The sequence below is a fragment of the Clarias gariepinus genome, chromosome 12 (genome assembly GCF_024256425.1).
Source record: "Clarias gariepinus isolate MV-2021 ecotype Netherlands chromosome 12, CGAR_prim_01v2, whole genome shotgun sequence".
Taxonomy (NCBI): Eukaryota; Metazoa; Chordata; class Actinopteri; order Siluriformes; family Clariidae; genus Clarias; species Clarias gariepinus.
Genome location: NC_071111.1, coordinates 24418949 through 24432225, shown reverse-complemented (window position 1 = coordinate 24432225; position 13277 = coordinate 24418949). Strand labels below are relative to the sequence as shown.

The window sequence follows — 13277 nt, the reverse complement described above, 5'->3', positions numbered from 1 at the left end:
TTACGTATAGCCAATTTAAATTATTTCTAAAAATAAGATTTTAGTCAATAAACCCCACAGCGTCCCAGGTGGTAAACTGGTTAAGGGAGCTGCATTCAAAGCAGGTGATCGCCGGTTCGTGTCTTGACAATGCCAGTACACTTTAATTCGTATATTGCGCTTATGTCATGTAGTACACAGCATGTTACAGACACTGTTCTACTATATGATTCATTATATCACATAACGCACACATCTTTATATTGTAGGCTCTTCATGTTATAGAGGTGATCTCTCTCTGTCGCAAAGCAGCTTTAACGATTTAAAGGAAAATTATGGAAATAAGAATGAAATATTTGAGGAAATATGTGTGAAACAAAATGATCAGATTGTATTTAATGAACAAGACGCAGGGGAAGGAAAAACTCCCTGAGATTTATCAATAAAGGCCGTAAAGCTTCACAATGTTGCTTCCGAGCTTAAACATGTTTAGACCAGAGAATTTCCTGACTGCAGATACAGAATGTCGTTTCCTCAAACATGATTTTCCAATTTGGCTTTTATTCAGATATACAGATACTACAGATTAAGAAGGCAGCCATAGGATCCTAAAGCACAAAATCACACACGCACACCTACACACACCTACACACACCTACACACAAACAGTGGTGTGAAAAACTATTTGCCCCCTTCCTGATTTCTTATTCTTTTGCATGTTTGTCACACTTAAATGTTTCTGCTCATCAAAAACCGTTAACTATTAGTCAAAGATAACATAATTAAACACAAAATGCAGTTTTTAAATTAAGGTTTACGTTATTAAGGGAGAAAAAAAAAATCTAAACCTACATGGCCCTGTGTGAAAAAGTGATTGCCCCCCTTGTTAAAAAATAACTTAACTGTGGTTTATCACACCTGAGTTCAATTTCTGTAGTCACCCCCAGGCCTGATTACTGCCACACCTGTTTCAATCAAGAAATCACTTAAATAGGAGCTACCTGACACAGAGAAGTAGACCAAAAGCACCTCAAAAGCTAGACATCATGCCAAGATCCAAAGAAATTCAGAAACGAATGAGAACAAAAGTAATTGAGATCTATCAGTCTGGTAAAGGTTATAAAGCCATTTCTAAAGCTTTGGGACTCCAGCGAACCACAGTGAGAGCCATTATCCACAAATGGCAAAAACATGGAACAGTGGTGAACCTTCCCAGGAGTGTCCGGCCGACCAAAATTACCCCAAGAGCGCAGACACAACTCATCCGAGAGGCCACAAAAGACCCCAGGACAACATCTAAAGAACTGCAGGCCTCACTTGCCTCAATTAAGGTCAGTGTTCACGACTCCACCATAAGAAAGAGACGGGGCAAAAATGGCCTGCATGGCAGATTTCCAAGGCGCAAACCATTTTTAAGCAAAAAGAACATTAAGGCTCGTCTCAATTTTGCTAAAAAACATCTCAATGATTGCCAAGACTTTTGGGAAAATACCTTGTGGACCGATGAGACAAAAGTTGAACTTTTTGGAAGGTGCGTGTCCCGTTACATCTGGTGTAAAAGTAACACAGCATTTCAGAAAAAGAACATCATACCAACAGTAAAATATGGTGGTGATAGTGTGATGGTCTGGGGTTGTTTTGCTGCTTCAGGACCTTCAGGCTTGCTGTGATAGATGGAACCATGAATTCTACTGTCTACCAAAAAATCCTGAAGGAGAATGTCCGGCCATCTGTTCGTCAACTCAAGCTGAAGTGATTTTGGGTGCTGCAGCAGGACAATGACCCAAAACACACCAGCAAATCCACCTCTGAATGGCTGAAGGAAAACATAATAAAGACTTTGGAGTGGCCTAGTCAAAGTCCTGACCTGAATCCTATTGAGCTGTTGTGGCATGACCTTAAAAAGGCGGTTCATGATAGAAAACCCTCAAATAAAGCTAAATTACAACAATTCTGCAAAGATGAGTGGGCCAAAATTCCTCCAGAGCGCTGTAAAAGACTCGTTGCAAGTTATCGCAAACGCTTGATTGCAGTTATTGCTGCTAAGGGTGGCCCAAACAGTTATTAGGTTCAGGGGGCAATTACTTTTTCACACAGGGCCATGTAGGTTTGGATTTTGTTTCTCCCTAAATAATAAAAACCATAATTTAAAAACTGCATTTTGTGTTTACAATGTGTTTGATGATCAGAAACATTTTGTGTGACAAACATGCAAAAGAATAAGAAATCAGAAAGGGGGCAAATAGTTTTTTACACCACTGTAGTATGCACACACACACACACACACACACGCACTGCAACAAAAAAAAATCCTCACTTTAAACAAATTAAGAACAGACACGCATTTACACCTCTAACTGTCTTCTATATTGTAAATGTTGTATTCTTCATGTAGGTTGAAGGTTATACTGTACACACACACACACACACACACACACACACACACACACACACACATACCATTTTTAAGAATGAAAAATGAACACAAGTTCACATGGAAGTCTTGGTATTTCTCTAATCTGTCTTTAATGAACCCAATGAAAAAGTCATCCAGTCTGTGGTGTAGCTCTTAGAGTAACTGGTTTTTAATCAGGATTCGAGTCTCTGCGCTGTTACTAATACAATCTATATTTAATAGTCTACATACTTTTTATAGAATTCCTTTTTTTTCACTGTTTTCACAGCACATATCCAGTCATTTCTTTCAATTAAGTTTTTCATTTTGTAACATTTTTACAGCGTTTATCATTAAATAAAACATCGAGTTTCATTCTTAGTCTTTTGACTTGGCTAAATGAACTCCTCTTACTGTAACATCTCTGTATATTATATATATATATATATATATATATATATATATATATATATATATACGCAGTTTAGAGTATATTTATACAGTTTAGATTATATTGCCTGGTGAAAAAAACAGTGAATAAAAAAAAAAATCTTATAATGATACGTGTTATAATCTTACTGGCAGAGCAGAATTTTCTATATATAATACTGTTAGTCACGATCCTCGCTCATACGTTTTAAACAAAAAGGACTGGCAACACTGATTCCCATCTCTATTTACTCAAACATTGTCAGTAACATGTCACATGTTGATTTCTATGTGAATGGGCGTGTTTACAGTTAAAATTGCCTCCCTGGGAATAGATGAAGACGGGACTCTGGGAACTAAATGGTGTTCAGCTGGGCGAGGCTGTTCTAAGTGGCGTCTACTGTACATCAGTTCATTTGTAACTGCTGTGTGAGCAAAAATGGAGGCCTCACTTGGGACTTGCACAAAAGTGAAGCAGCATGCAGTGATCTGTGATTTGTGTGAGATGGGGATTGACATTTTTTACATTTTGACCGATATTCTAAGGTAAGAAAAAGTTTCTTAAAGAGAATCATTACAGGTGATGAGACATGGATTCATCACTATGAGCCTGAGAGTAAACAAAGTATGGACCAGAAACATCCTCAATGTCCAACCAAGAAAAAGTTACAACTTAACCATCAGCTGGAAAATTTTTACTTACAGTTTTCTGGGATTTTCAAGGGCCAGTATTGAAACGTTATCAGAACAAAAGGTTCTATATTCAACAGTGCTCGTTACAGTGAGACACTTGTTGAAGAGCTGAAGCCTAAACTTCAGATTAGACACAGAGTACGGCTATCTAAGGGCCTTGTGATCTTGCATGACAATGCATGTCCACACACTTCTGTCCACACTCTGCAAAAACTTTGTGGTAGGGAGGATGCTTTATCAGACTTTCACCTGTTTGGTCCCCTGAAGCTGTCCTGCAAGGACAAAAATTAACTTCTGATAAAGGACTGAAGACAGCGGTGCATTACAGCTGTGACTGGTTTTATAGAAATCCTCCAATGTGGATGTTGGTTTATGTACCTATTTATTGTCATAATTGAATAAAGGGATTTTTCCTATAGATAATTGATTCAATTAGTTAATGGTCTTAAAATATATAGCGGAATTTCCTGGTTGAATAATAAAGTAACTCTAGAAGATTCTTTCGACTTGGTAATATAATGTAATATATTTTCTTATAGAACATACAACATTTGCTAATTTTATGAGAGACCATACAAAGAGCAAAATGTTTTTGGACAATTAAGCCATACTTAGAAACATCATTTTTCTACCTAACAAAACATGTTGTTTAATCGAGTGGCATTTGTTTAAAAAGTAACAAATTTTTAAGAAAAAAAAAAAAACAGCTAATTAAGACAAAAATATCTGGACACTTAATAGTGTCTTCATTAAAGATAACAGATATGTTGTTTTAGTATTTAGTTTCCTGTTCATTTATCTAGATGAATTTCACTTTAACTGTGACTTCAGCAGTGACATTAACAGTGAGGAGACGTTACCTGTGTAGAGGTGAGGAGACTCCAGCTTTAAACTTCATAGGAATATCCATAGACCGATCACTCTTCATGGAGACACAGCTGGGTGCTGCTGATCCTGATCTCTCTCCCTGGAGTTTACTGCACAACATTACAGACAGTCCTTTAGTTATTTATTTACACTCTTTACTGTTTTAAATACCTTCTTAATGTAATAAGGACAACTGTTAATGTAGTGAATAAATTATAACAATTCTATACTAAGTGGTGACTGTTATCTTTACTTTTATGTTAAAAACTTTAGAAAAAATTATTCCTTTTTATATGTTATCAATAAATACACAATATGGAAATTGTAACATGCAACACTGTAATTCCCCTTCACCAAAACCAAGAGGTCAAAACCTGTTTCAGCATGACAATGCCTCTGTGCACAAAGTGAACAACACCAAGGTTGAAGTAAAAGAACTTGAGTGTCCTGCACTGAAGCCCAATGAACACCTTTGTGATGAACCAAAACACTGACTGCACCCAGGCCTCCTCACCCAATATCAGTGCCTGACCTCACTAATGCTCTTGTAGATAAATGAGCTCAAATCTCCACAGATACACACCAAACTCTAGTGAAAAACTCTCACAGGAGATTATTTTAAACTGCAGAGTGGGACTAACTAACTAACTAATGAGACGATCAAAAGCACATATGAGTGTGATAGTGAAGTGTCTCAAACTGTTGACCGTAAAGTGTATTTAAGTTTTGGCCAATGCATGGCGAAAATATGAAAATATGACACTAACGTGGTCTCTGAGCTAAGCCAGGTGGGCATTGGTGTTTTTTTGTTTTGCTTTTTTTTTTTTAAAAGAGACAAATCAATCTGCAGGCTGTGATATATTGTGTGTCTGACACTTTTCTATCATAGCAAGTATTAACTTTTTCTTTAACAATCTTTAATACAGTACGTCATCTGTGTATTTGGACCTGATGGACCAGACTTCCCCATGCACATCACTGATTCTTGGGAAACCATTTCCTCTAGATCATTGAATTACTTATGATATATATATATATATATATATATATATATATATATATATATATATATATAGTTAAGGGTCTTAATCCTTTGTTCATTCCGTGTTTTCCCATTTAAAGTGTCGTACTTTGTAACCATCCTCTCAGATTAACTCTTTATTGTTAGAGTAACTCCTACTACATAAATATAGCAAAATATCTTTGTGGAATGTTGATGTAAATCTAAAAGACTCTTCAGCTTGGTGTCCTATTAGTTTCTACATTATGTTAAGCGGTGACATAACCTGTGATTACAGAACATAGAGCGAGCCAAGACGTTTTGGGACAATTAAGTCATAATTAGAAACATAATTTATCTACATTACAAAACATAATGACCAATCAACTGGCATTTATTTTAAAGGTACCGCAAACACATTAAAAAAAATGTAATTAAGACAAAAAATATTTGGACACTTAATAGTGGCTTCATTAAAGATAACAGACATGGTGTTTTAGTATTTAGTTTCCTGTTCTGTTCATCTAGATGAATTTCCCTTTAACTGTGACTTCAGCAGTGACATTAACAGTGAGGAGACGTTACCTGTGTAGAGGTGAGGAGTCTCCAGCTTTAAACTTCATAGGAATATCCATAGACCGATCACTCTTCATGGAGATACAGCTGGGTGCTGCTGATCCTGATCTCTCTCCCTGGAGTTTACTGTACAACATTATTTAAACTTGTTAATTTATTGAGAGAAATTTTATTTGCAATAAACAAAATAAATTTTATGGTGAGTATTATTTTGTCAATAATAGTAAAACACTTTACTGTTTACACTTTTAAATGCTTTATTTCATATGTACTCAATTAGTACTTTGGATATGAATATTTAATGACTGAAATGCCTAGATATAGTAGATTACCGTTTTTTAGAGGGTGGGGACACATTATCAGTGTCCAGATCAGGAGTCTCCATCTTTAAATATTCACAAAGTATCCACAAACTAACAGGGGAGATCCTGAAGTGTCTGATCTCAGTGGATTACACTCCTGAAAAACACAAAACAAATGTAAAGTTAAACTTCCACACAATCATTTTCACATCTTTGACCTAAAGAACAACAGTCATCATTTGGCTTAAAATCTGTCTTACAGAATAAAGTAATCAGCCTGGACACCAGGACTGACCTTTGAAATTAGACAGACAGACAGACCAGACAGATAGATAGATAGATAGATAGATAGATAGATAGATAGATAGATAGATAGATAGAGTACTTCATCAATACCTAAGGAAAATTGTATTGTTACAGTTCACATATTATACAATATTATAATCATATACATATACAGCAAATACTAATAGAAGAGAGGATGCAATAAAAGAAGGATATGTAGTAGAAAATTTCAAAAATATCCTCATATTGAGAGATCTACTCTAATGAATCAGGTCCTGCTCTTAGATGGACACCCAGAAGGTGTTATGAAGGCTGGAGATAAGAAAGTCCGGCCTTAGGTAAAAAAGTAATTACCCCTAAACCAAATAATCGGTTGTGCCACCCTTAGCATGCTTCACTTTGTCAGACAGGTTCTATTTACATGATTTCTTGATTTAACAGGTCTGGCAGTAATCAGGCCTGGGTGTGGCAAGAGAAATTTAACTCAGCTTTACAAAAATCACAGTTCACAATGTATCAAGGGGGCAATTTTTCATATAGGGCAAGGAAGATTTAAGAGGTTTTCCCATAATAAATAAAATCATCATTAAAAACTGTATTGTGAATTTACTTCGGGTTATCTTTGTGTCATATTAAAATTTATTTAATAATCTCAGCCATTTAAGTGTGACAAATATGCAAAAAATAAAAGAATCAATAAGGGGGTAAATACTTTTTCACAGCACTGTATATCTTAAAATAGTCAAATATATTTGTACATTTCCTAATGCCAAACAATAAACTTTTTTTTATTTGATATATTTGCTTGACAGTTAACTGTTGCCAATTAAACATTTTTAATATACAGATTATAGTTTAATCTCAGTAACATTCAGGTCATGTAAAATATTTAAAATCTTTATAATCTGCTGTAAAATGTGAGGCTACACGTCCTGCAGAGGGCGCACTTTTATACTGAATATCATTACTTTTCAAATGTATTTCTAATATTAATATTAATATTTATTTTTACTTACATTAAATTAGTTCTTTTGGGAAATATTAAACATAAATGTTTTAATTTGATGTTCTGTTCCAAACCTTACAGCTAATTTTCATCTTAATCTTTATTTTTTACTGTGTCACTTTCACAAAACACGATAAATCCCTAATGCAAAATGAGAAAAAGCTCCTGTACAATCTCTATATAGGATTATCGGTCTTATACAGTAATACCCGACTAAAACCTGCTTTAGGTTCTACCTGTACACCACACATTACACATTTCCTACATCTGAGTTTTACACCAGTTAAATTTACAATATATCTGCATTATCCTTATATAAAGTCGTTAGTAATAAATAAATCACTCACCTTTATTCACCGGCCCTGTTGTGTTACATTAATATCTTCTGCTTTAAAGACATTTTCCTTGATAAAACATAAACATTGCATTTTAACTTCTCTAACACTTCCGCAAAATAGAACTCTTTCACTTTCGGTTCGTTACAGGCGATGGCTGTGTTCCATTCCGAAGTGTACTTCACAGCGTGCTCCCTACTACCTGCTCCGAATACACAGTATAAGTGCGTTCTGCTCAGCCTGAAGTACCCTGCGAAGTATACTTCATAAGTGTGTTCAGCTATGTTCAGTGTGATTCCAAACCACAGGGAGCGAAAATGTTCAGTTCAAAGGCAACTGCGAACGGCGTAGGGAACAAGTGAACAACGGGTCTTCACTTCACCGGAAGAGGAAACGAAAACTTTCCCATAAGTCAGTGCGTCTCGCTGAAGCGTGAAAAAATATGGACCTCGAAAAAGGATTTATAAATCTATTATCATTAATGTCGACATTATATTAATATAGCAAAATAATTTAAACTTTAATTAAATCAAGAACTCCTTTGTATTATATAGGCTAGTAATCTGTGAATAAATAAATAAATAAATAAATATCAGTAATTTTTTATAAATTATTATTATCAATAATAATTGATGTTAACATGAAGTGTTGAATATTTATTAAAACAAACAACTGATTTAATACTAATTATTTCTTCTTAATTAAACGTTTGTGTACAATTAATATGATGCCATTTTTAATAATAATTTTATATTTTTATACTGTAAAAATAAAACAGAGGGGGGATTTGCAAGAAAAAACAAGTGGAGGACGCCGCAGACGTGAACAGAGGTTTGGTGGGTTTAGCAACAGCTGTACCGTGGATGTAATCATCATGGGTGAAAGTACGGACGGTGAAAGTGACGATATGGCTTGGCAGGATGTTACGAGGAAAATGAAAAATAGGAATACTAGCTCAGAAAGTTCTACTTTAGGATTAGAGATGGGTGACATAAATAAAAAAAAAAGGGCTGCTAAGAAAAATGGGAAGGATGAGGACGAACAAGCTGAATGGAAAGTGCTGATAACTTTCAAAAAAAAGAAGGAGTACACTTTTATCCACTTCAACTGACAAAAGCTATAGAAAAAGAAATGGGCAAAATAAAGATTGCTAAATTCTGAAGTAACAGGAGACGCTTGATTTTTGCTCAAGATAAACTGCAAAGAGAGAAATTTCTACAGGCTGAAACAATTAATGGAGAAAGAATATATGCACATATCCCAGGAAACGCAGCTAAGATGAAAAGTGTTATATATGATGTGCCACTAACAATGAAAATGGATAAAATAATGCAAAAAGGGAAAGGAGGAAAGGTGTTGAAGGATACAAGATTACAAATGAACAGAAGGGGTCTGAAAAGTGATAGTCCTTCAGTACTTCTAGAATTTGAAAAGAGTATGCCTAAGAAAATTAGAATGGGATATCTGAGTTATGACGTAAGAGAGTATACTCCAGCCCCATTGCGATGTTTCAAATGCCAAAGAATGGGACACACTGCAGGCCAATGCAAAGGAAGACAAAGATGTGCTAGATGCGGAGGGGAGCATGAATACGGTAAATGTGCTAAAGATGCAAAAATCAAATGCTGTAACTGTGGTGCTGCATATGTGTAGCAGTAGAAGTATGTAGTCCCAGAGAACACATAAAAATAATAAACTTCTATAATCCCTGTAAGAGGCTATAAATGGAAATGTTCCAAGAGATCAGTGGAAGTGTGGATAGAAGAGAAATATGGTGTGGAGACTTTAATGCCCATAATAATTTGTGGGGAAGTGATCATGTAGATAGAAATGGGGAAATAGTTGAAGAGCTTATGGATGAGAGATCGCTTATCTGTATTAATGATGGCAGTGGCACTAGAGTGGATGTAAGAAACTCAGTTTCATGCATTGACCTTACGCTGGTATCAGGAAATATAAGTAACATATGTGAATTGAAAGTAATACAGGACAGGAAGTGATTATAATATGATTTTATATACAATAAATTTTGAACTAAATTTGCAGGAAAGATGTATAGTGGAGAGATGGTGCTTTCATAAAGCTGAATGGGAAAAAATTAGATATGTGATTTAGATTAATGAACATTGTAAAGAGTTTATGGAAGCAATATCAATGGAAGGTAACAGCTGCTTGTGCAGAAGCAGTGACGAAATTAATTGTCAATTCTGCGACAGCATGCATCCCCAAAAGCAAAATAAACGGGAAAAAAAAGATGGTTCCATGGTGGAATGATGATTGTAGAAATGCTATATAGGTTAGAAATAAAGCTTTTAAAATATTAAAGAATCAACTGAGTCAAGAGAATTTGATTGCATGTCAAAGAAAGAGAGCTACAGTATGGCACGAAACATAATTAAAATAGCAAAGAGGAATGCTTGGAGACAATTCTGTTCAGCTATCAGTCGAGAAATAAGATTGGATGATGTTTGGCTGATGATTAAAAAAATGAGTGGGAAAAGGAAATATGATAAAATTCCAGTGTTAGTTGATGAAAAATATTTGGCAATTACAAATAAGGAGAAAGCCGATCTTTTGGGTAAAAAGTTTGCAAGTATACATAATGGAAGTTACTTGATGAAAAGCATAAGCAACAGAAAGAGGATATTTTAAGGAAATATCCAGACATATTAAAGAAAAGTGATGATACCTGCCTTAATATGGATTTTACAATTTATGAGTTGAAAGCGGCATTACACAAAAAGTGCCTTAGTAAGCCTGGCAAAAACCCAGATAATGCAGGAAATTACAGACCTATAGCGCTAACATCTCACTTGTGCAAATGGATGGAAAAGGTGATTGTCCACAGACTGGCACATTATTTGCCAAAGCAAATTGATAATCAAAGGAAATTGATTAGCACATATCAAAATGGTTTCCGCAAAGGTAGATCTACTATTGATGCGTTAGTGAAAGTTAGCAATTAGGCAAAAAAAGCAATTAGCACAAAAGAGGTTATGCCTATAGTGTATTTTGATATTGAGAAAGCTTATGATTCAATGTGGAGAGAAGAACTATTGATTAAACTTCATAAGATGGGTATTGGTGGGAGGATGTACAATTGGATCTTACATTTTTTAACTAGCCGAACATTCAGAGTTAAAGGGGTCATACAGGCCTACATGCACTTTTTTAGGCTGTTTGGACTGAACTGTGTGTTAGGAGAGTGCGTACACAACCACTCTACGATGATAAAGAGCCGCCCAGTGGTTTTCTTTTCATTTATTACAATAACATGCCCCTTCTGAAATCAGGCCAATCACAAATGCCTTTCGATGTGACGCCACACCGACAGAGGCCGCTCCTACACTAGTTGATTGACACTAGTGTTTTAGCAAAGACCCGCCCTGAGTGAGAAGAAGCTGTCGGCCATTGTTTTTCGCCGCTGGAGCAAAATGGCGCCTAAGCGAGTGTTGTGTACAGTTGTTGGGTGTAATAGCGAACACAGCAGTTGTCATTCACTACCTAGGGTTAGTGACCTAGGGTACCTACCTAGGGTTAGGTATCTGAGCCACTGAGGACGCAGTGGCTGAATTTAGTTTTTAAAGCTAACGTCCCCGCCGATTTACCTAAATGCGTTCATGTTTGCGATAATCATTTTTCACCAGACTGCTTTATAAACGCGGGTCAATATAAAGCAGGTTTTACTAGGAAGCTGCTCCTAAAAATGGATCTGTACTAACGCTTCGTGTTCCTGCTTCATCTTCACCAGGCTCGGTGAGTGTAATTCCTTTTACTATGACTCTTTGCAGATCACCTTTTCTAATAATCATGACGAATGCGGAGTGTAAGTTACCTTACACTCTCATAAAACATGGTTATGGCTTCTTCTCTATGTACATCCGTCTCTATATAATCCCTAATCGCCCTATATCAGTAACCACATCAGTAAACACATCGCGTCCGTATCTCTCTCAGTAAGCTTCTCCGGTTTTTGTTGTTGTTTCTCGCGGCAGCGCAACAGCCCGTTAATTTATGCCATGCAGTGATGAGAAAGACAAATCGAGTCGATGCATGTCCATTCTTTTAATTTCTGCGTTGTCAGGCGATATTACAAACTTCCGCATAGGTTCCGTACTTAAATCAAACCAAAAACAGGCTCAGGCTCTATAATCCAGCGTTTTCCAGTTTGGACTGCATTACCCACAAAGCACTGCGTTGTGGGCAATGCTTTGTGGGTAATGCAGTCCAAAGCATTGCCCGCACTGGACTACACTTCCGTGGCTATACCCCACGTGTGTTGTGAAGACACGCCCCACAGAACTGGTGAGGCGGCGGGCTCAGCAGATGTCATGAGCATTTAAATTAGCATGTATTGAAACAGGTTGCTGAGAACAGAGCTAGTTTTTACCAGGTAAAATTAGTGTTTATTTTTACACAATAATTTTGAATTTTAAATTAACGTATAATACAAACTTTTCATTAGGACCCTAAAGATCATATTAACATTTAATGAAAAATATGATGTGTAGGACCTTTAAGGTAGGTGATGCTGTACCAGATGAGTGTAATATTGTGAATGGTGTTCCGCAGGGTAGTGTTATTAGCCCGATAAACAATCGCTTCTAGAAATATATAGGGCCTTAATACGATCCAGTATAGATTATGGATGTATGGTATATGGAGCAGCAGCAAAAAGTACTTTGGAAAAACTAGATAGAATACAGTATAGAGCTCTTAGACTTAGTATTGAAGCTATTAAAACAACTCCGACCAATGCATTACTGGTGGAATCTGAAAAATTACCATTACATCTAAGACGGTGAAGCTAAAGGGATCCGGAGAGGAGCAACCCGCGACGAAGGTAATAGAAGACTGTTGTGAATATTTGCAAAAACAGAAAGGCACAGGATTTGGTTGGAGTGTTAATTCGGTAGCAGAAAGATTTGGACTAAATAGGTTAAAGATTGGACCCAATACTGTATGGGGTAATGTACCTCCATGGATATTGCCAGTTCCAGATGTAGATTTGCAACTTATAGAACAAAAGAGAGAATGGATTGAAAATAATATAGATAATATTGGATGTTTGGAGTATGTTAAGAGGAAATATGTTAATTTATTTGCTAGTATTTACTGATGGGTCCAAAGATCCATGAAACAACCATGTTGGAGCCGGAGTGTATATACCTGAATTCAATATAATTATAAACAAAAGAATTGATAATAAATTGTCAGTTTTCACAGCAGAAATAGTTGCCATAATCATAGTTTTGCAGCGGATGAAGAAATAAGACCGGAGAGAGCAGTCATTTGTTCAGATTCTAGTCCAGCTCTTAGGAGTCTGGATGCTGGTGAAACAAAAAGAGATGACTTGTTGAAGGAAATATCAATGAAAATGCTCTGGATACAAAGAGCTGGAACTTTAATA

The 13277-nt window shown here is 36.0% G+C and overlaps 1 protein-coding gene across 1 annotated transcript in view; it reads right to left on the bottom strand.

Annotated features, from left to right (window-relative positions):
* LOC128534114 (NLR family CARD domain-containing protein 3-like) overlaps nt 1-8232 on the bottom strand; it is a 76345-nt gene extending 68113 nt beyond the window's left edge. Inside the window, exons 1-3 of the mRNA XM_053508417.1 lie at nt 7880-8232; nt 6272-6398; nt 5949-6065 (exon numbers count right to left, since the gene is read on the bottom strand). Coding sequence (XP_053364392.1) covers nt 5949-6065; nt 6272-6324 — 170 coding nt within the window. The 5' untranslated portion in view covers nt 6325-6398; nt 7880-8232. The remainder of the gene's footprint in view (nt 1-5948; nt 6066-6271; nt 6399-7879) is intronic.
* Nucleotides 8233-13277: the final 5045 nt, after the last annotated feature.